The 24650-nt window shown below is 48.6% G+C and overlaps 1 protein-coding gene across 1 annotated transcript in view; it reads right to left on the reverse strand.

The window, feature by feature from the left end:
- LMX1A (LIM homeobox transcription factor 1 alpha) overlaps positions 1–24650 on the reverse strand; it is a 204854-nt gene that overhangs the window by 62272 nt on the left and 117932 nt on the right. Inside the window, exon 3 of the mRNA XM_075540457.1 lies at positions 491–723. Within this exon, the coding sequence (XP_075396572.1) occupies positions 491–723 (233 nt within the window). The remainder of the gene's footprint in view (positions 1–490; positions 724–24650) is intronic.

A 24650-nucleotide genomic window follows, 5' to 3' on the forward strand; every position in this document is an offset into this window, starting at 1 on the left:
TGTTTTGTTTGGACTTTAGGTTTGGCTCCGTAATCAGCTTTTGTAATAGAGTGTTAGCATCTGGTGTGGAAGACTTTAATTGTGGTCCTGTGACTGAGCCTGCCTTCTTGTGCCTTTGTCATTGGTAGGAAAAAATGAGACACATAGCTGCTGCTCCTTCAAAAAGAAAGAATGCGAAAGAATCATGGGAGCACACTTGAACCTGACCCCTATCCTGGAGTGAAGTTCAGCTGTGATCAGTTAGCCTGGCTGACGTGAAGACCTGAAGCAGAGGCACTCCAGTTAGCCCTCAGACGCATGAGTGTGGGGTAAGGGCCCGGGAACTGTGGAGCCACTGGCGACGCGGCACCATCAGGAGGCAGCTGGCTGGGAAGAGGCCCCTCCAAATAAAGTAACAGCAGTACCTTGTCATCAATCTCGATTGCCCTGTGGCAGGCCCTCCGTCACCCCCCTGCCACCCCCCCCAGGCCCTGCCCCTGCGGCCACTCACCAGAGTCCGAGGCTGCGGGGCTCACCAGGCTGAGCAGCTCGCGTTCCTTCTCATAGTCCCCTTTGCAGAGCAGCTGCCCCTCCTTCAGGACAAACTCATCGCCCTTCTGGAGCTGCCGCTCGCAGACACAGCAGCAGAAGCAGCTCAGGTGGTACACGCTCTTCTGGGCCCGCATCACGAACTCATTGGGTGCGATGGCCTCGAAGCAGCCCCCGCACTTGACAGCAAACAGCCTGGCGGGGGAGAGAGTGAGGACACGCACTGTGAGCCAGGCCTCCTTCAAGCACTGGGACAAGGATGGTTGGACTGCTGGAATGTGTGTCCATCCAGCTATACAGTCCCCGGGGGCGCGCAACTGAAAGCCTATCGCCTCAAGCCCCACCCGCTGCTCCAACCAAGGAAGATGAGGTGGTCCATCCCCATAAGGATTTACAGTCTCAGAAATGTTCCATATAAGTATTTAGGTCACTGTAAGTACGAAATAATTCAATGGCAGGGTTGTTTTCTTTTGCTGTTTTGTCTACTCATTCATCTGTCCGGTCAGTTTGTCATACGGTGATGGCTTGTATATTGTTGGGAAACTGAAAGTTATGCCAATAAAGTGACCCAGAGTGAACACATGTGGGCATGGTTTCCAGGTGGAGACCGACTCGATAGGCCTGGCAATTTACTGCTGCAAACTCACCAGAGAAAGCCTGATGGATCAAAAGGAACCATTTGCTTCAAACACGTCATCAGTAGGAATCGACTGAGGGAGAAGGATTCGGACATGTTTGGTGAAGTTGAAGGCCAAGGAGAGCACGGGAGGCCCCCGACCAGAGAGACTGACAGAACAGCCACCACAGGCAGCCGAAACAATCCAGTGAGCAGGTGGCAGGGCTGGGCAACATTCTGCTGTCTTGGATTGAAGACCACGAGGAGCTAGAGTTGACCTGGGGGCGGTTATTTGTCTATCTTGTCCATGAAGAGTTGGACTAAAATTAATCGGTTGCATTACTCTATCAAAAGCTTGAGGAAAAAAGGGTGAGAGCCACTGGGAGACGGCCATCCGCACTAATGGCCCGGGGCACACTGGTAGGGTCGATGGCATGGGATTCCCAACAATGGCGTCCCTAGGGGAGGTAGGACGGTGCAGTACAGGGCCAGGCCACTCTGCCCTTGCTATGGGAGAAGGGGGAGGGGCTACTGGCAAGTCCTACCATGGGGTGGTGTGTGTGTGTGTGTGTGTGTGTGTGTGTGTGTGTGTGTGTGTGTGTGTGATTTACCATACTGGGTGACACCAACACCCCCCTCCAGAGTCCCCACTGGTTCCCAAAAGCTGTCTGTAGACAAGAATTCCAATAGTAACTGTAACGAAGAAAACATATCTGCGCCAACTCCTATCAGCGTGTGAAAGGGTGCAGCCTTGGGGTGTTCTCAAGGAGCTCTGGGGTGTGATCCAGTTTAGGAGATATCAGCTTCAAGAGATAACGTGTATCCCAACTTCCCAGCCCTCAAACATCTGGATTCAGGTGATCTTGTGGTACTTAACGCCCACTTCATTTCATTGTCAACAACACACAGACAGAGCATATGTGTGGCACCAGAATAGCAGGTATTGGCTATGTGAAGGTGAGTAGAAGAAAATTCCTTCCAAAAGTGAGTTCAGGGACAGGCAGGCATATGATGGGGTACAATAAAAAAAAATTTTCAAAAAAGGTTATATTCAAAGCTATGTATTTATTTATTTATCTTTACAAAACAATCTTATCAGCTTCAAAATACTCTTCCTTACACTTAATACATTTATCAAATCTGTGATTCCATTGTTGGAAACATTTTTCAAACTCATTGGATGGCTGACAGCATTTCCCATGTTTTTTTCTTCACCTCTTCTACATCATCAAATCACTGTACTTTCATGTCCTTCTTCATTTGTGGAAACAAAAAGAAGTTGCACAGAGTGAGCTAAGGTGAGTCAGGTGTGTGGGGTAAGAGAGGCATGCTGTTTTTGCCAAAAATTGGTGCATGGAGAAAGCTGCGTGAACAGGTGCATTGTCATGGTGGCAAAACCAGTCCCCCATCTGCCACAAATCAGGCCTTTTTTGTCACACGCTGATACACTATCTTTTCAGAAACTCTAAATAGAAAGCTTGATTAAGAGTCTGACCTGCTGGAATGAACTCCAAATGCACTGTATCATATCAAAAAAACAAATGAGCATCATCTTGATAAACTTTTTTGGGGTGAGGTGACAATGGTGTCTTCCACTGGCTTGATTGATGTTTGCTTTGGGATTGTAAGAATAGCACCATGTCTGGTCATCAGTAATGACCTTGGGAAAAAGGCTGTGTGGCTTCCGAGCTGTTTTTTCAAAGCACAGCATGATTCCAGTCAATGCACTTTTTGCTGGTCAGTCAGAACCTGAGGCACAAATTTTGCAGCGATCTTTGAGCACAAGTGCACAAATTTGGGAAGTTCATGAACCTTCAGAATGAGGTTTGTCATTAAAACAACATTCCACTTTTTTGAAAGGAGCAAACACTCGTACACTTGAGTTTTTCCCATAGCACTGTCCTTGTAAGCTGTGTTCAATATCACAACGGTTTCTGTGACATTTTTCCTGAGCAGGAAACAAAATTTCACAGCTGCATGCTATTCTCTTAAATCAGCCATAACAAATAATGAGGTTCAAGCAAACGGCTTTCACGAAAAAATCCACTGTGGCCAGAGAGAACCTCACCAGGCAATGCCACTGGGTGCGCTAACTCGGAGCAAGTTGCTGTATGCTTGCCTAGTGCAAAAAATGCGTACTACAAAAGCTGCCTAGTGGAGTTTTTATTCCTTTTTTTTTTTTTGGTGGGGGGCTGGTGTCTAGTTGATGACAGTACTAGGAATCCAGGACTGTGAGGACACAGAGAAGGAAGTCACTGTCAGAGAATAAGGTGGGAGACTCGCAGTTCATCCTGATTTTACACATTCTGGATCAAACGGAGCGCAGGCAGGCTGGCAAGCATAAAAGGCTGGGGACCAAGAGACACGGTGCCTTATGGGTTGAGGGAACAGCCTGTGCAAGGCATGAGGTTGTGAAGTGCGCTCAGAGCATGTAACTCCACCAGGTCAGATGCCTCCAACAGCTGAGGTAGATCATGACCACGCTGCTCACCAAAGAGCTCGGCATCAGGCAACTGAAGGTTTTTATCATGAGAAGAGCCGTGGAAAAGTAACTCTGAGGAGTGTGAAAGATGGCGTGGAAATGAAGCTCAAGGTGAGTGAAGGAGCACAGCTGGGCAGGGGTGGATGCGTCAGAACAAATGCAGCAGCGTGGATGCTGGTGAGGAGGCAGCAGGCCCCACAAGTGCGAGGCTGGGCTAGGAATGAGAGTAGAGCTGGTGCTCGGGGTCAGTGAGTGGTGGGTGAGAGCATCACGGATCCTCTGCACATCACTCTTGGTTTCCTGCCTGCATGTGCTCTTCCATCCTCCTGGAATGCCTTTCTCTCTGTCGAAACTACCGAGTCCACCCTCACCCTCAGGACACCGCAGCTCCCATGGTCTTCCCCAGCCCTGGGCCTCCATGAATCTCTATAGCATGCACTACCTGTGCTGGCCATCTGGCCGAGACATGTCGAGACTGTAATGCAACAGAGAGGAGGATGCAGAAGCTCTGCTCCCAGCCAGGGAGAAGCCTCGGGCAGGCTGTTGGGCCCCTTTGTGCCTTAGTATCCTAGCTGTTGTTCAAGAGGTGAGCTCATACTGCCGGGATCATCGCTCCACATGGCTGGTTTAAGGTGGGGTTTCCTGTGTTTAGAACGTACCTTGACAATAACTTGTGTTGTTATCAAGAACAAAGCCTATGGAAGATTTGTATATGCATGGCAAGCAGGCAAAGTTAATTTGATTTGATCTGTGGATCTAATTTGTTCATGTTCTTCCTGATGTATAGGGGGTGCTTAATAAAGCCTGCTTCCCTCAGCCCTGTCACTCCAGATCCATAATGGTTCCGGATCATCTATGAATGCCTAAAATTTCATTCAAGCAGATGCTTGTTTATATATATATATATATATTCTCACAAGTACACAGATACTCCTGCGAAGGCCTTCAGCAACACCCTACAAAGTGCCCCAAAGATTATCTCTGGGTACAGTGAGATTCATAATACTACCTACCAAATAAAGAGTCTCTCTCTCTCTCAAAACAAGCCTTGGTGGCTCATTGGTTAATTCTTTGACTGTTAACCCAAAGGTCGGGAGAATGATGCGGCAGTCTGCTTGCTGAAATAGCTACGTCTTAAGCAACCCTGCGTTTCTTTGGTGCTATGGCGGCACTGAGTCAGCATCTGCATGATGGCAGTGGTTTGGGCTTCGAGTTGGTTTCTTTTTAAAAGCAGTATCCCACAAGAGAGAACGAGCGCTGGTGGCATAGTGATTGTGTGTTGGGCTGCTAACTGCAAAGGCAGCAGTTCGAAAACACCAGCTGCTCCACGGGAGAAAGATGAGGCTTTCTACTCCTATGAAGATTTACAGTCTCAGAAATCCACAGGGCAGTTCTCCCCTGGTCTGTAAGGTCGCCTTGAGTGAGAATCGACTCGATAGCCGTGAGTTTGGGTTGTAGCACATGAAGGAAGCAAAATCTCTCTGGAGCACTCTGTCTGTCCCCACATACCAGAGCGGTCATGAGATTGGGGAGGCAGAACAATGGGAGGGATAAGATGGCAAAGACGGTGGAATAGCCAGAGTAAGCTCCTGAAACACTGAACGCCAGGACTCACCCCCACCTGCTTCACACACAAAGGAAGAAGGGAGCTGACTGAGCGGAGACTCGGGGCACTACTGAGCTGGCCTGAGAGAGGCTAATCCTATTTCAGAAGCTCACTCACATGCGTTGTTATCGCTCTTAATTCTGTACCATCAAATCGGTTCTATCTCCTAGTGACACTATGCAAGAGTAAAGCTGCCCCGTAGGGTTTCCTGCGCACCTACTCATTCACTCGTCCGTTGACGTAGTCTCTCCCTTCCTCATTCATGTGTATCTACTGTGCACCCCCAGACACACCAGGCACCTTGTGTCTCAAAAGGGAAGGAAGGACAGGAAACCACTGCCCAGAGAAGTAGATCCAGGAAGCCAGATGCTGGAAAGTCAACTCTGACTAGTGACATCCTCTATGGTGTCAGGGTAGAACCGTGCTCCGTAGGGTCTTTAATAACTAGGGGTTCCCCCAAAAGTAGATCACCAGACTTTCCTGCCAAGGTGCCTCTGGGCAGACTTGAATGATCAATTCTTTCACTTAGTCGCCGAGTTCACTGCCTGCACCACCCAGAGACTTCAAAGCAGGCCCAGATTGAGGGTTGTCTCCATCAGGCCCTATTGCAGGCACAGGAGGATGCAAGACAGCCCCTGACCTCACGGAGTTAGCATACTAGTGGGAGAGACCAGAAAAAAAACAAGTGGATAGATTTAAATATATATCTACCTTCACAAGTTGCCCTGTGGGACACAGAAGACAGGAGCGTTACAAGCAGTATCCTGTGACTACAGAATGGAATAGTACAGGGCCGCTGTCTGTAACCTTTCATGCTCCTCGCCATATGATGGTACTGGCTCGTGGCTCTAGATCTAGACATATGCACGGGGTGTTTCTCTTGGAAGCTTCCTGGAAGAATAGACGAGGGGGAAGGATGAGGATGCTAAGGAGCGGTTCCCATGGAGGCATGACACACAGATTGGCACAAGAAAGACAGAGGCCATTCAAACGCTCCGAATGAAGAAGCCAGGGCTTGGAGAAGCCAATGACAGTGCCTCTCAGGAATCCACTAGGAAACAGCCTCCCCAGACAGAAGCCAGCCTGGGAGCGGTTCCGCACAGCTCGCGATTGGGGTGTCTCACCCCTGCAGGCCTTGGGCCGCCCCACCAAGCCTCCCCCTGAGAGGTCTGTCTTCTGCCCCTCCCCTAGGGGACATTTGGGGGCTGGTAGGGCTCTTTTGCTATTAGCAAGCGGTGCAGCCTCTAAATCAAAAGGACACCTAGAACTCTGGGTGCAGCTGCCCCGGGGGTGGGGGGGCTCTCCTCCACATGGCTAACCTCGGGCATGCCAGTCCTTGGACTATTTGCCTTTCTCCCCCACCCCCATCAGCGATGTTGCACATTTGGCAGAAAATCCATCCAGTTCATCCCTGGGCCCCGGTCCCTCGTCACTGTTTGCCAACCTGAGCAAACTAATCAAGGCTCTTCCAGGAGCCGGTCAAAGGCCCTTTGTCCCCGAGCCCTCCTTGTGCTCCCTTCCCCTGGAATGAACTGTTAGGCAGACTCAGGCAGCGGCCGCCGCACTTGGGAAGCCGCCGCAGCAGGTGGTGGCATCTGGGCTTATCGAACTTCCACCCTGTCAATCTCCTCCTCTTTCTTCCCCCTTTTTACTGTCACACCCCACTCCAAAATTCTCCCTGAGCTGGGGAAGGGCAGGAGGGGGGGGAACTCCACAAAGAAGCCCGGCGCCATGTTGACTCAGGAAATGGCGGGAGATGCCTGGGCTCAAACCCCCAAATGCTCTCGGTCGGCGAGGACTCCAGGCCAGAGAGAGGGTGGCAGGCCCGCCTCTCTCCATCCTCCCCATCAGCTCTCCCTCTCGGAGATCTCTTCAGGACCACCTCACCTACCACCCTGGCTCTGGTTACCCTCACGAACCCCACTGCAATTCACCGAGAACAATGTGCACGCCACCTGCCACCTGTGTGCCAGATGTGTGCACAGCTGTGCGGGCACATGTGGATCCAGCTGTCGACTACACACCTCCCACAAGTTGTTTTCTCTAAGGCTCAGACAAGCAGAGAATAGGAATTGTCCAAAAGTCCAGGTCGTAATTAAAACACAGTCTGTCTCATCCTGATGCCCTGGCTGGCGTGTCCCAGGGTGACTTGCCCCTCTGAATGCTAATTAGACCGCACTCAGGGTCCAGAGAGTGGCAAACTGGCTGTGCCCTGGAAAACTGGGCACTGTTTACAGAAACGCCTCGTTCATTTAGGCATGTGGATAAGGTTTCAGAAATGTAAGGCTCTTGCAGCCATACAGAGAAAGCTCAGTGCTGCACACACACATTCATGGCCTCCAGTATAAACCCTCCCACCCTAGAAGCTCTTTGAAGAGTCCTTCTCTCTGCTCTGTTTCTCAGGATCCCTGGTGGCACAGTGGCTATGCATTGGGCTACTAACTGCAAGATCAGTAGTTCAAAACCACCAGCCTCTCCACAGGAGAAAGACATGGCTTACTATTTCCATAAAGAGTCACACTCTTGGAAACTCACAGGGGCAGTTCAACCCTCCCCTGTCGGGATACTAAGGTTGATTTGAGTCTGTTTCAACTCGATGCTGGTGAGTTTGGTCTGGTTCTCTGCTGTAAACTGGAATGACCATCTCCACCTCAAAGCACCGAGGCAACTGCTGTCCCACTGTGGCTCGCCATTCTCTTCTGAGCACCCCCTGTGGGAAAGGCCCGAGGATGCAGTGTCGATGGGCCCTCCCTGCTCTCTGGTGGGGAGCAAACAAATGCACAACCCTTGTCAAAAACTCCTCCAGGGCTTTGTACAATTTTTACTTACAACCCCTTTTCACCCAAGAAATGTGTGAGACACAGGCCAATGCTTCCAGAAATACTTCGGATTCATTATGTGTGGTTTTGAATTCCATTTTGGCTGTTGCTTGTGCAGAAACCTTTTACTGTTGCCAAATTTTCCGAGGTTCCTACATTCAGTTACACGACCCACAGTTTAAAAAGCTTTGCGCTATAGGATTCTCAATGGGTCCTTTTAGAAAGTCGATCCTCTGGCCTTCCTTTCAAGGTGCGTCCACAAGCATTCAAACCTCCAACCTACTGGTTAGCATCCTTAACCACTGTGTTAACCATTCTTCTGGCAGGGCCCAACCCACTGCCATTGAGGGAATTCTGACTCTCAGCGACCCTATGCAGGGTTTCTGAGACTGTCAAAGGTTACAGGAGTCAACAGCCCCATCTTTCTCCTATGGAGCAGCTAGTGGGGTTGAACCACCAACGTTATGGTTAACAGTCTAATGAGTACAGAAGCCACTACACCAGCAGGACTTCTTTCTGACAGGGTGGCAGATGCTAAAGGAATGCCCACAGTGGCTGTGTCGGGGAAGGCAAGGGGGAAAGCAGGCAGGGCTGGTACCGAGCAGAGAAGTATTTGCTCCATTTAGGTTTAAGGACCCCCCCCCCATGCTCTTCAGTATTCCCAGATGCTGCCTCTTTCTCTCCCTCCCCACCCTCCCTGGCCCTGTTTCTGCTCCCTTGGGCCTGACCCATTCCCTCTTCCACACAGGGAAGTCGAGTCTGGCCCAAGTGCCCGTAATGTCTTGCTTAAATCTCCTCTTATATCCCCAAGCCATCCGATGCCCAACTTTCCGTTGGGGTGAGGATCCGGTGTACTCAGACTCTTCCTCTCCAAAGCCCTGGGCTTGGGAGCACAGCACTTTCATCTCCTGCAGCCCCAGCTTGCTCTCAGGCAAGCGACACTAAAGGTGCCACTTAGCTAACTTATGCTTATGTTTGTATAACACCCACAGAAGCAGCCCTCAGCAAATCAGGGAACTGCCTCAAGCAAATCTGCGGCCAAAGAGCTCTTTAATGTGTGAGAAAGCAAAGCAGTCGCCCAGAGGACTATCCGCCCCCCCCCCCCCCGCCCCCCGCACTGGTGTTTGCAAAAGACTCATATGCCGGCAAAAGCTGGGCACTTGGCAGCTCTGCAGAAGAAAGCCTGGCAATCTAGTCAAAGAAAGATTACAGCCGATGTGCACCCTGCAGGCACCCATCACCACGCCATGCCCCTTCCCCTGTCTCCTTTCATCCCACCCCTCCTGGACTGCCACTCAATCCCCTGCCCACTGTTTGAGCAATGGCAACCACAAGACTGTGTACCTCTGCCCATCACTTAATACCCCCCTCTGGTGGGTGCAGCTGTGCCCCCACTAGCCACCCATGCCCACCACACCTGCCTACCACCTACACAACCATCTACTCGGTGTACCACTGCCTGCTCCTGCAGCACTGAACCAATAACAGATAATAAGACCCACCTGTCGCAATCAGTTAGCTGACCAATAAGCAGAGCCCTGTGCTCACGCATTCAGCTACAATCTCACCCACCCAGAGCTAGGTGGCACACACATCACTGAGACTAGACTAGCAGCTGGAATAAGTCGCCTGTCTCACCTGCCTGGATACATCAAACACAACATAACATAACAAACACCAGGGTCCAGCAAACAGACAATCCACAAGCACGGTAGCACTGTCTGACCTTGACAGCAACCCCCTGCCATCGAGTTGATTCCGACCCACAGCAACTCTATGGGACAGAATAGAATTAACCCTTTAGGTTTCTGATACTGATTTCAGGAGAACGTAAGTATTATTTAGTGCGGGCTATAGTTTATGTGTTAAACTAAATCAATGCTATTGAGCGGGCTCCAACTCCTGTCTCAATAGAACGCTCTGCCATGTTTCCAACGGTCAATATTTTGGAAGTAGATCATCAAGTCTTTGTTCTGGGGCACCTCTGGGGAGGCTCAGCCTGGCAGCCTCCAGTTATCAGCCCAGCACATAAGCATTTGCACCTAGAAACAGCAGACAATACCCAATGACCCAACGAAGCAGGACAGGAAGATTCTAGCACAGTGGCAAAGAAGAGTCAGGAGATTTCCCTCGCGAGGAAGTAGTAATGGAACAAGTTGAGAAGAAATCCAAAAAGTTATATCTAAGGTCCTTTAAGAGATCAAGGTAGTCATAGAGAAAATAAAGAAAAACTTTAGAAATTTGAAAATAAGTAAGAATGAAATGACAAAATACATAGAAAACTAGAAACCAAACAAAACAGCAACTAGAAATCCAGAAGATCAACATAAAATGCAAGACATAGATACATTATTGAAAGGACAAAGGAGTGAAATCAAAGCAGTGGAAGTCAGAAAAGGCAAAATAGAGAAGAAATTCCTTGTGCCAAACTGTTAGAAGAACAGCCAGAAAACAACAATGAAGAAAGGGTCAGAGTCCTGTGGAAGAGCATCACAAGAAATGCTGGACATGTAATGAAATCTCAGCTGAGAAGAGAACAAAAATGCAGTAAGAAGTGTTTCAAAGATTTACTGGCAGCAAATCTCCCAAATACCATGCCTTACCAAACTCACTGCCTTTGAGGCTATGCCAACTCACAGCAACTCTATAGGACAGGGCAGAACTAACCCCTGTGAGTTTCTGAGACTGTAACTATTTGCACGAGTAGAAAGCCCTGTCTGTCTTCCGAGGAGCTGCTGGTGGTTTTGAACTGCTGTCCTTGCAGTGAGCAGCCCAACCCATAACCACTACACCACCAGAACTCCTCAAATGACCATTCCAGACTACACTATATCTACCCGAGGAGCACAGTGAACCCGATTATAATAGACTCCAAAAGAAAGCCACCTCAGCATGTCATGAGCAAACTTTTCCAAACGGAAAACTCCTAAGAGCAGCTCTGGAAAAACAAAAAGTTGCCTACAAAATGGAATCATAAAATGAAGCTCTGATGGCTCTGCAGAAATCATGAAGACAAGAAGGCAGCTGGATGGCATATCTGAAACCCTGAAATTATTAAAATGCCACAAAGAATTATACATACAACACAATTGCCCCTTAATATGATGGTGAACTTAGGATGCTTTCAGAGAAAGAGCAGCATCAGACAACAACCTGAGATTAAGACCCTTGACAACATCACCCAGAAACCAACTCTGATACAAGATTGTTGAAAAATAAAGCTACAAGACTGAAAGGAGGGAACCCGGAAAGTTCATCTGTAAACCACAACAACTTCAAAACAAAAAGAGGAAATAAATGTATGATCACACAAATTCCACAGGGAGAGGAAGTTATGCTTCTGTTAAGAAATCATGAGGCATATAGAGGCACATACAAGTAAACTTCAGAAAAACCAAAAAAAAATCATAATCATGATAACATAATAAGGAACTCGGCACAGAAGAGAATACGGAACAGGGAAATCATCAGCATCACAATAAAAACATAAACGAATAAAAATAGTAAATTCACAACTATCTAAAATTACACTAGATGTAAGTAGATTAAACGCACTGTTCAAAAGTTAGAGAGGGGCAGAATGGATGGGGAGATATGACCCATCGATACGCTGTATACAAAGGACTCACCTTAGACACAACAATCACAACACGTTAAAAACCAAAGGATGGAAAGAATGTATTGACTCAATGCAGGAGCAAACGAAAGAGCGCGAGTGTTCACAGCACAAGGGGATACCGCGTGGCTTCAAATCAGGAAAGGTGGGTGTCACTGCTGTAGCCACTCCCGCTACTTATTTAAGCTGTATGCTAAGCACCTAATTGAGGAGCTGGATTGTACGAAGAAGAATGCAGCATCAGGATTGGAGGAGGGCTTATTAACAACCTGTGATATGCAGATGACACCACCATGCTTGCTGAAAGTGAGGACGACTTGAGGCACTAACCGATGAAATCAAGGACCGCAGCTTTAAGGATGGGTTACAACTCAATGTAAAGAGGACAAATATCCAGACAACTGGACTCATAGGTAACGTCATGGAAAACCGAGAAGAGATGGAAGTTTCAAGGATTTTGCCTTGCTTGTATCCATAATCATTGCTCACAAAAGCAGAAGGCAAAAAAAAATCAAAAGACTTGTTGCATCAGGCAAAACTGCTGCACAAGACATCTTTGGAGTATGAGAAACAAGGACATGACTTTGAGGGCTCAGGTGCACCTGACCCAAGCCATGATATTCTCAATTGCCTCATATGCATGTGAAAGTTGGACGCTGAATAAGGAAGGCTAAAGAAGACTTGATGTGTTTGAATCAAAGAATACGGGCAAAGAATATTGAAAAGATCATGGACTGCTGAAAGAACAGGCACATCTGTCTTGGAAGAAGTACGGCCTTTGAGGCAAGGGTGGCGAGACTCCGTCTCAAGTACTTTGCACATGTTGTCAGGGAACACGAGTCCCCGGAGAAGCACATCATGCTTGGTGATGCCGAAGGCCAGTGAACTAGAGGAAGGCTCTCAGCGAGATGGGCCGATACTGTGACTGCAGCAATGGGCTCAAGCAGAGGAACGTTTGTGAGGGCGGTGAAGGACTGCACCACGTTTGCTTCCCTTGTGCATAAGACCGTGATGGGTGAGAACGGACTCAATGACAGCAAGCAAAGGGCAAACATTGCATGAGCTTCCCATTACAAAAAGTCCAGTAAGCGTTTACACACAGAGAGATGCATGCTTGTTGGTGTCCCTCTAGAGAGCAGGCGGACGTGAGCGTAGACAAGCATTAACCTGGGTACAAGGACAGGCAATAACAAACCAGGGGAGGTAAGCACAACATGGCCAAGGGAAAGGGAGGTACACGATGGCAAATGCTATTCCATCCACCCTCCAGCAGAATCCGTGCGCGCCTGGCTACCACCAGCAGCTATTCTGATTGGGATAACAATGGAAAGATCATCCTGGATGAGTACAAGGAGACATATAGAAGCAAATTCAAAATCAGGAAAAGACCAGACTTTCTGGTCGGATAGAGACTGTGGGCACCCCGATGGTATAGAGCCGAGAGCCCTCTGAGAACGGGTACTGAATCCTCTCTTGGAGGTCACCTTCCAGTCAAGTAATAGGCCTCGCAAATGAACAATGCGATCTTTGAGGAACGTGCTCCTAGGGAGGCCACAGTGCTGCGCCTGTCCAAACACGAAGTTCGGGAGGCGGGACGCAGCAGCAGGGCTTTGTGTGTGGAAACAGTGCGCTCGGTGAGGAATAGGAGAGTGTTGCTTCACCGAAGGGTTTGCAACTCCTGTCGCAAAATGAACTATGTGTACACTGCTGAGCGGAAAGCACCTGACGGTAAACTCTCATGCAACCATCATAAAACAGCCAACAACGTGTAAGAAAAAATTGTTAGGAAGGTATACATTTACATCTGGAGGGTCCTACTTGGTTATTTTAAAAATATCTCTAACAATTTCTGTGGGTCCTTATAGTAAGTATTAAGTAAATTTTGAGTGGCATGATAATAAATTTTCAGCTCTGAAGACTGGAAGATTAGAAGAATTTTTCACTCCCACCTGTGATGATGTGTGTCCTGCTGCTTAGGGGCATGTCTTGCGCTTTCTTGGTCTCCTCCTTAATCACAACAACAGGCAGCAGGTGGGCACACCATGGCCCACATGAGCAAACCATAGCCAAGGTGGGCACACCATGGCCCAGATGGGCAAACCATAGCCAAGGTGGGCACACCATAGACCATGTGTGCACACCACAGTCCAGGTGTTTTCAGGGATGGCAGACCAGAAGAGCATATGGTATTGTATTGATTGACAATTTACATAATAGAACTTTTGTATCCAGTTTCTCTTCAAACATTTTTTTAAATTTTCTTCATGGAGCTTGAATATGAAAACTCACTACCATCAGGTCGATGGTGACTCATAACGACCCTCTAGGACAGGGCTGCACTGCCCCTGGGAGCTCTGAGATTGTAAGTCTTTATGGGAGTAGAAAGCCCCGTCTTTCTCCCAAGAAGTGACTGATGGTTTCGAGCTGCTGACCTCTGTGGTTAGCAGCCCAACACATAACCACCCGCCATTGTTCTCCTTGGAGTTTGAATACAGGGTTCAAAATTTTTGATAAACACTTTCCTGTGGACAAAATGATTACCTGGCAAAAGTGTACACATGCAGCATTCTGCCTATTGACAAATGTTTCGCCACACTGGGGCATGTTGTTCCCACTCAAAACCCAGATCACAAGAAAATCTAATATGGAAGGATCCTGTGAGCACCACATCCCAAAGGACCACTATGGACAGCAAATGGTGACCGAGGGCAAACAAAAGGAAGGCAAGAGTTAACGAGTCTGGAAGGGACCAGGCAGGGGTTTTGAAACTTGTTCACCGTGTCAGAGAAAGCCTTGTTGTGAGTGAACCATCATCAGGGGTCATTTGAGGTATGAAGACAGTCCACGGGTCTCTCAGCAAGGCTTCAACTAGCTTTTCTCTCTTTTATAATAAAGAGAGAGAAAAATTGTAAGCATGACACTTCTCTTAAAAAGTAACAAACTTTAAAATTCATTGGCATGATCCCCTTACCAAAAGGTCACAGGGAGCAGATGGGCCAGTCAGGGTGCAGTATAGCACCGATGAAACATATAACTTACTTTTCTCTAGTTCTTTAATGCTTCCACCCCCCACCTATCATGAGCCCAAGTCTACCTTACAAATCCAGCTAGACTAGAGCATTCAAAAGGGTACAGATAGGAGCTGGAAACACAGGGTATCCAGGACAGATAAACCCCTCAGAACCAATATTGAGAGTAGCCATAACAGGAGGGGGAGCTAGGGGAAACCAATCACAATGATCTGCATATAGCCCTAGCCCAGGGGGACGGAAAACAGAAAAGTGGGTGAAGGGAAACATCGGTCAGTATAAGACATGAAAAAATAAAAATAATTTATAAATTATCAAGGGTTCATGAGAGAGGTGAGGAGGGAGGGGAGAAATGAGAAGCTGTTATCAAGGGCTTAAGTAGAAAGAAAATGTTTTGAAAAAGATGATATGTACAAATGTGCTTGACACAATGGATGGATGGATGGATGGTTTGTGATAAGAGTTGTACGAGCCCCCAGTGAAATGATTTTTAAAGATTTCATTGAAATAGGAATCGCTATAGGGCAGATTGAAGACACAAGAAAATTCTTGGTGGAACACTAGTCACTAAGAATCCTGCTGGGTCACTGTTTCCAAGAACACTCAGAAATCTAGACCAGTGAGGTCAGGGTGGACTCCAGGAAGACCAAGGAAGTCCAGCCCCAGGGTCACACAAGAGGGCAAGATGGTATAAGCAAATCAACCTAGGTCCAAGTCCTACCACTGACCAGCCAGGTAACCTTGCTCCAGGGAATGCAACCCTGGCTTCCTCCTGTATAAAAAAGAAAGACTGAAAAGGCCTACCCTCTCAAGGTTCTGAGGAGAATCAAAGGAATGGATGCATGGAAAACACCTGGCACGTGGTAATCCGTCAATAAAAGAGTGACTGTTTTATAATGGTGGGTACGAAGTTGATAGTTATGATAAGGATAGTGGACGAAAGGATCTGAGAAGAAAATATGAGAAAGGAAAAATATATGATGATGAATTTAGTGGATGGGAGAATTATAAGAATGAAAGAGAAGAACATAGGGAAAGATTGATGGGACAGGTAATTCAAAGTCGTGAATAATGCCAGAGGGTCAGAGATGTGCTTTTTGGTGATGCTGGCTGAAGGCAGGTGGGCCAGGCATGACGATCTCCAGGAGCTGAGAAAAGCCGGCCAGGTCTGAGTTTCCCACGTGTTCTGATGGGGGCGGTTGCTAGCAGTGGGCTCACCCTCAGGCTTAGTCAACTAACCCACAGTTCTGACATCAATGGTTGAAGTACTTTCCTGATCCATATATCAACGTAAAGGCAATGAGGTGAACTGACACTCTATTTGCTTCCTAATACCAATAAACCTGACTTTTTTTAAATCATGAACTCCAATGTGTTCCTCTAAGCCTCTAAATATCCCATCTTGCTCCACAATCTACTGGACACCAGCCAGGGGATGCCTTGCCATCCTTATATCCAACCTACGGCTGAGGGCACAACTTCCCAGATAACGGGACGCAGCCTAATCCCGTAACTGTGCAGATCCAGAACTATCCCATGGACACAGCTTTCTGACCTGGGAGGACTGAGCAGGGATCTAAGGGGAGCCCCCATTATGACATCCCAGAGGGGGTACATTTAGAAAGATCGAAATCATTAGCCTTGACTCGGGCTCGAAGCCCCCATACCATAGACAAGTAAGTGGAAGGGCAGACGCAGCCAAACATGAGAGATGCCCTCGTTCCTGCGGAAGGCCGGTTGGTTGGTTGTGCACGTACAATTTTGCCCCACTGAACTCGGGCCGCCATGAGTTAGAATTGACTCAATGACAGTAAGTGAGGTTTCGTTTGGTTTTTAAATGAGAAATCAGGCCACCATTAGCCTTGGACAGTGCCACCTTTCCACAGTTGCTGCCAACACGAGTTTTGACCAGGCGTATGACCCACTGGTTTAGAAAGCAGGAGCAGATCTTAGGGCCGCTCTCTCCCAAGGCAGGAATCTGTCACTGTTTCCACCCTGCCCACCAGGGGGCAGCACAACAGCATTCATCAAGTGCCATGTAGACTTGGTAACTGAGGTCATCCAGGCACAGAGACAGGTATTGGCCAGGAGCCAAAACTGTCTGCCAGGGAAATCTGCTGCTGGGAGTCTGGGAGACCATGTGGCTACACTGAAGGAGAGATGATGAGAGAAGAGCATTCAAAAGTATTGGGAACCGAAAGCATGGCTTGCAGCCTTAGAAATAGTGACACAAGCCACCTTGTCAGCTGGCTCAAGGTCTCTGTCCTTGAGGCTGAGCCAACACCACTACAATAAGCAACTGCGCACGTGGCCCTAGGGCGGTGGGAAAGTCTGCTGGGACAATAGAAGTGGTGGGGGCTTCCATAGGAGACCGTCTCAAGACTCTGCAGTGGCGAGAAAATAGAAAACAATGAGTGGCTGGCAGAGCCTCTGTCTCCCTGCGCTTCCCAGAGAGCTATCAAGAGGGCCACCCAATGGGATGCGAGTAGGAAAGAGAAGGACTGTGATGTCTCTCAGAGTTCTGTGAGACGGCGGTCTCACCAAGAAGTGCAAGCCTAATGCACGCGGGGCATTCCCTCCAGGGAATGATACAGGCCACGGGCAGCTTCTACTTTAACACGGCACACCGAGAGAGGCTCGTGACCTCACAGAGGATAGATTCCTGAGTCAGTGTGGCAGAGCAGGAGGAACAGAGCTTTTGAAGTCTGGTAAAACTTGGAGTCCCATCTTGGTTCTACCGCTGAGAATGGAGCAGGCTAAAGAGCATCTGAGAGTCTCCATATCTGTCCGTATCTGTCCTAAAAACACTCTATCGCAGCCATCTTCCTCGATGTTTTGAGGTTAAAGAAGATAAGGCATTTGAAGGACGTATATGACACAAACTTGCTGCTCCTCATACAGCAGGCATTAACTTCCTTTCTCGAAATCACTCTCTGCTTATGTCAATAGTGATACAGGATAATTGAAGCCAGCACAGTAAGGCAGAAACAGAACGCTGAGTATAGCTGAAGGATTGGTTTTTCATTAGTACAGCAAATTAAATCAAGCTTCCACAAGCCCTTCGTTTGTTATTAGAAAAGAGACTAACAGTAAACAGCATGCGTTTCATTCAGGGAACTATACCGTGGTCTACCCTGACCCAAAGTAAATATTGATGTTAGCCAACCAGTGTTGACCAACACCTCCTTCATGGCCTAGTCCCTAACATATGTTCAGGAAGTCGGCAGCTTTATGTTTGACCAACCAGCGCCAACCGTTGCTATTTGGTTAACGCTGATATAATCTGCCAGATCATTAGGACAGGCCCTTTCCCCCATATCACTTCAGTTCTCATCTGACTGCTTCTTGCTGACAGGGCGGACCACCGTGAGAACATGCACTGCTATACGCTGGTCTTGCGCTCCTGTCAAAACTCTGGGAGATGAAGCCATCTTGTAAATAAAAAGCAACCAAAGCTCAGGAAGGAAGAATTGTCTGCCCACATCACAGGGCAAGGTAGGGGTCTCGAGAAGACAAGGTCAGAGTTTGGGGCTCAGTCAATGTTCAAGAACACAAGAGGCTAGCACGGCCCACCGGGGGTTGTGAGCATGTCCCCCAGGCTCATCCACCACGGCCTGGCCACGGGGCAGTGTGTGAGGCCCTCCTCTGCTTAGATGCTCTCTCCCTGCTACTTCTCTCCGTCACCACAATGTGGAAGCCGTGTCAGGTTGTAGCGCAAAAGATGCAGTGAGGCTGTGGGTTCCAGTAACCCCCGCCGGAGCGGCATGAGTTGTATTAAACACTTTCCACACTGTCGCAGATAGGCAAGAATGGCAAGAAACGTAAAACGGGCACAGGAAAATATATGCTCTCTTCTCAGGGAGCTCAAAGATTTGGTTTCCTTTGAAAATGTCAGTTTCCCTTTCCCTTTATTCTCATTACTCTCCTGGGACCCTCTTAAACACACCGAGCAAACAACAGGGCAGGGGGATGAGGTATTTTTAGCTGATATTCTGGGCACAGATTCCTATTGTTCTATAATTTTTGGCTTGCTTAGATGGCAAGTAGCCAATACAGTGTATACTCTTACAAAGAATGTATGTTTCCGTGTGTGTGTGTGTGTGTGTGTGTGTGTGTGTGTGTGTGTGTGATAATAGGAAGGACAAGGGCATTATTGATGATGTTTTGATGGGAAAGATTCTGAAATCCCAGCAGGGGGCAACACCGACCTCTCTGTTAATCCTGTTTGCTTTTCCACCGTCACTTTTCATTTGCTACCTTTGTGCAAGATGTTCAAAAAACACACTAAAAAAAAACAACACAAAAACACAAGGACGTATTGTCTCAACCCAAGAAGATTCTTCATAGGATCTACTCACACAGTCAGCAGATGCCACCAACACTACAGGCATTTTGAGAACCAACGATTAACTTCATAAATCATAGAAAACGGTGCCTGACAGATGATAGCAGTTGAAAACGCTGGCGGTCCCTACGCGTCTCTCTCCCACACAGAGCCCGCTCCAGGCAGACGAACCAAAACAGAGAAACCACTGGCAATTTTAGCAAGGTGTCCCACCCTGGCTGAAAACTGACAGGCAGGGGCCCGTGCGAGACTTTCCCTTTCTGTTAAAGGGGTTGGAGTCCATCTCTGGACACACTGAATGCCTGGACGGCCTTTTCTGTGAAGCTCTGAAAGCACGGGTCACCTTGGAGAACATCAGGGCTGAAACGTGGGAAGTGGGGCCCGATCTGCTTACCTCACTCTTTCCTTCTCAGCACACAGAGGTCACTTCATGCACACCCTGGATCCAGATGGAGGGGTGCTTGTGTCCTAACTCTCCGACTCGGTCTTTTTTCTATGGGGGCTGTGTGGTCTTTCTTCCCATTGGGATACTGTGGAACGCTTCATCAAAGTGCCCATGCACTCTGGTCCAATGAAAGTGAGGCAGTTCTTACAGTGTGTGTGTGTGTGTGTGTGTGTGTGTGTGTGTTTCCCTTCAACTTTCTACCCTTTGACCCCTCAACTCTTACCCCACACTTTAAAGATGGAAAGATACGATGATTCTTCAAACTCTACTTCCATCATCAAAATCTAGGAATTGTGTTCCCAGTTGGACAGTCTCACCTGTTCAGGTAAGACTAAGCAATAAGCCACCGGGACCAGGTAACTGTGTGAACCAGTACTGCTACCAACATGTACGTGGAGTCAACAGGGGGGCAGGGAGGTTCTGGAAGCGCTGGTGTCATTTTGATGAAGCCACTCAGCTAAGGAGACTTTCCCCCTAGAGTCTCTCTCTTAGTCAGCTAAGGGAGCCCTCCTATGCCCTGCCTTCTGCCTGGCCCTCAAACGCAACATCTGAAGGTGAACTGGCCCCCTTGGAACCAAGAGTCTAAGAGCCTAAGGCTGTGGAACAAGAAAGGAGAAGCCTGAATCTTGTATAACTTGAACCATCCTTGGACTTCCTGCTTCTTAACTTCCTTTGTGTGTGGAAAAATCAAAGCTCTGTTATCAGGAGCTCTGGTGACATAGTGAACTGAACCTTGGGCTGCTAATCCCAAGGTTGGTGGTTCAGACCCGCCAGCTGCGCCAAGGGAGAGATGAAGCTGTCTGCGCCTATAGTCAGTCTCAGGAACCCTCAGGAAGAGTGCTACTCGGTCCTACAGAGTGGCCGAGTTGGAGCTGACTTGGTGGCAGTGGATTTGGCTTGATTTAGGGATGACGCAGTTAGGCAAAGCCGGACACACCCCTGTGCCAGGTTCTTACATACTGACTTGCCTAAGAGACTGCCGTTTGCCATTGGCAGTCTACTGTGTCCTGGGGTTTAAAACCCCACCTCTGCTTAAATCCGCCACTGAGGCACGCGCTTCCACTGCTGCACATGAACTCAAGACTCTCCTAACACGTCCTCCCTCTCTAGACATGCTATGGAGAGTCGTGGTCTAACAGTTAAACGCCTGGCTGCTAACTGAAAGGTCAGTGATTCAAACCCACAAACCGCTGTGCTGGAGAAAGACCATTCCGTGGGGTCCTATGAAGAATGTCGGTCTTGGAAACCCTCTAGGAATGTTCTAGTCTGCCACATAGGGTCCCTATGAGTCTGCATTGACTCAACAATGAGAACAAAAATATGTTTTACTTATTTACTTAAAGAGGGATCTTTTCCTTATACCACTTTCCCCACCACCTATCAAATGTCATTTATTTGATATCTTTTGTAGAAAACTCTGAAAAGTTAATTCAGCTTGCTATCGTCAATTCTCTCCTCCTTTAAGAGTCTCCTTTAAGAGCCTGCTAATCAAGCTCTTGCCCCACCCTTTCCAACGACATTACTCTAGCCAGGCCATTGATGAGCTCCACATTGTCCAGTCTTCATCCGACTGAACCCCATCCAGAGCATCTGCTGTAGCTGATCATTTTGCTTCCAGGACATCAACCCTCTTTGTCTTTCTCCCATTCCACTGGCCACTCCTTCTGGGTCTCCTTGGCAGCTCCTCCTTATCAACCTGCCCTCAACATGTTTAGTTCCATTTAATAACTACATTCACTCCCACGGTCACTCCCCTGAGTGATCTTGTCCAGTGTCGTGGCTTTAAATATCACTTACATGCTCAATGTCTTTGAATTTCTTAATGTCCACCTTAAATCCCTCCCCATGATCTACCATGCAGATGCAGTTTCTGGTTTAGTCTTTTCATTTGGGGTTCTCAGGGAAATCTCAAACGGCAAAACCAAAATAGAATGCCTGGCCCTTTCCTCGCCCTGGATCAAAGGTGCTCCATCCCCAGCCTCCTCTTTTGTTCTGAGGGCCCCTACAGCCTTCCTGGTGCTCGGGACAAAAATCTCAGAATCATTCTTGACGCTTCCCTCCGACGCACCGCATAGCCAACTTGTTAATGAGCCCCTTTGGCTCTGCCTTCGACGTGTAACCAGCATCTGATCATGTCTCATCTCCACCGTTAGCATGGGGAGCCAACAGTGTCCGCAGCTTCGGGGCACCCTCTATGTTTGTTGTCAACACAGCAGCCATGGGGATCTTGTCAAGAACTGAATTAGACCATGCCACTCACCTACCCGACACCCACTCTCATTTTACAGGTGAGAAAATGGGTAATCTGCTCAACTTTACAAAGCTAGTAATTGGAATGCCAAGACTCAAATCAAATCTGCCAATGCCAAAACCCACTGAAAATCCACTCTATCACTTCCAAACAATTCTCGGGGGTATCCTGATCTAATTTTAGAATGATAACCCTGGCATCGAGTTAATTCTGACTCACGGTGACCTGATACATGGCTTTTGAGAAGGTGCATCTTTATGGGAGAGACAGCCTCATCTTTCTCTCGAAGAGCAGTGGATGGGTTTGACCCATCGACCTTTCCATGAGCAGCATAGTCCACAGCACCACCCGAGTTCTTCACAAGACAAAGTGGGATAAATGGCATTGTCGACTGGGCTGAAGTATTTTATCCAGAAAGAAAAAAAGTCAGAAGTTATAGTCCACCTCCCCAAACAGAACCCAGGTTCTGACCTGACCCAGGCAGGCTCTACCCAAGGGAGCATCCACCTTGGACCTTCACTGAAACAAGCAATCGGGGGCCGGGTGGAAATGGAAAAACCAGGAGGAATGGTGGCAAGTGTGCAGCGCCAGCCAGCACCTCCCTCCCCCAACCACAATATTCATGTGCAAGTCTGGGATATAATTTTCTTCTTGGATGCTTTTCATATGGCTCTGCTCCCCATATCCAGCTCCATTCAGAGGATTAGAGAGTGGGGACAGACATGAGGAGCTAAAGAACCACAAAAATCCCTGTGAAACAGGGTTCCGGCTCTGGCATCACGGTGACAAGTTATGTGCTCAGGCATAGCGTGTGACTGTACACACACACACACATGCACACACGCACGCACACACGCATGCACACACATGCACACACGCGCACACACTCACATGCACACACACGCTGTCACACGCATGCACACATGCGCACACATGCGCACGCACACGCGCGCACACACGCACGCACACACGCACGCACACACACGCACGCACACGGATACACACACGCACACACACACATGCGCACGCACGCACACGCACGCACGCACACACACTCACACACACGCGCACACGCACGCGCACACACGCACACATACACGCACACACACACACATGCTACAATGCAGTTAGGGTTCATGGCAGGCTAAAACCAGAAGATTGGAAAATAAATATACGTATTTATAAAAAGCATCCACACCATGGAACTAAATGGGAATGTGCTTGAGTGTTCTCAAGACAGAGGGTGCCCAGAGACAACGTGAACTTTTAAGGATAGCTACATCCAGCTCAAGGAAGTGAGCCCTCGCGCTCTACAAAGCAGGTTCAAAGAGCCCGGGGAAAACGGAACGAAGAGACAGTGGAACTTTTCCACAAACTCCTTGATGTCACCTTGTACGAGGGAATCTATAGGAGAACCTCTAGCGTCAGAGGGAGCCCCAGGAATTTGGTTCCTCTCTCCTCAGATATCTTGAGGTTCCTAGTTATTATTTTGAAAACTTGGGTGTCAAAGGCCTGCCTGTTCAAGCCAACACATAGCCCTCCCTCCACGTTCTCTGGAGCTATGATGCCACAGGGCCCTCCTGAACACCGACCAGCTGCACTGACTCCGGGCCAGGCAGGTGCCTGTGGTGGCCCAGCAGCTTGCTGTCCCTTTCGGCCAAGGAGGCAGAGACGCGTTTGTGAAGCTGCCTCTCAAAAGGCCTGTTGACCATTCCCAGGCTGTTCTGGGAGGAGAGACTTCTCTGGCAAAGTCGGGGGTGGCTTCGCCCTCCAACGTGAGCACCTCTCTCCTCGGTCCCTTTCTCCCCGTGAAGGAGTCACAGGTGGCAGCATCAACCTCCAGCCCAGCTGTGCCAGGAGGAGAAACCATCCAGACTTCAGGGTGGGGCCCTGGTGGCACAGTGGTTACACCCTGGGCTGCTAACCACCAGGTCATCAGTTCAAAAATGGCAGCCCCCTCCATGGCTTTTTACTCCCATGAGAGGTGCCGTCTTGGAAACGCCCAAGGGCAGTTCGATCCTGTTCTCCAGGTCCACTGTGAACTTGAACTGGCTCAGTGGCACTGCGTTTGAGGATGGGTTTTTGACAGTCTCTACCTGAGAGCTGATGCCCTCTACAAACAGGGCAGAATCTCCTGAACCAAAAATAGTCTTCAGGGCAGGAGAGGAAAAAGAGTCGTTCAAATGCCTCTCCACCAAGCAGAAAACAACTAACGATCTTGACCAAGTGATTTATGGGCTCCTTGGGGCAAGGAGACTTTTGAAAATTATGATTTCACAGCACCCTAACGCAGCAGCACACAGCCCCTTAGAACGAGCAGATACGAAAAGGCAAGCTGAAAAGCCCAAATCATGAATCATTTAGGAAGAGTCTTGTATTGATCCGTCTAACGGTGTCAACGGTGCCCCTTCTGCCAGTTGCTAGTATTCAGCTGCTGTTCTGGAGGCTAGGACGGTACCAGAGAACAAACCAGGCAAAAAGCCCTGCCCTTGGTGTTTACATGGGATTGAAAACTGACAACAAACAAGTTGCCAGGTGTTGCTGAGGGTTCTATGGATAAACAATGGAAGAAGAAGGAAAATGAGACGCGCTAGGGGTGGAGAGCTGGAATGGTCACTGACTAGCTGAAGATCGGAAGGGGTTGGTAAGGTGCAAGCTTTATCAACATCTGCGGGAAGAACCTTCCAGGCCGAGAGAACAAGACCAGTGTGTTGGAGAAAGAGCATGGAGTCCAGTGTGGACGGACTGGAGTGAATTAGAGGGAGCCATGGAGCCGAGACTGGCCAATCAAGGAAGGGAGGGGAGAGGGCTGCCTGGGGGACCAGAGAGGATCCTGCAGGTCACAAAGAAGGCTCCTCCGGGGCGAGGGGAAGCTAGCATTGCAGAGGAGTGGCACACTGGATGCTGCGTTCA

This window comes from Tenrec ecaudatus, chromosome 1, assembly GCF_050624435.1.
Source record: "Tenrec ecaudatus isolate mTenEca1 chromosome 1, mTenEca1.hap1, whole genome shotgun sequence".
Classification (NCBI taxonomy): Eukaryota; Metazoa; Chordata; class Mammalia; order Afrosoricida; family Tenrecidae; genus Tenrec; species Tenrec ecaudatus.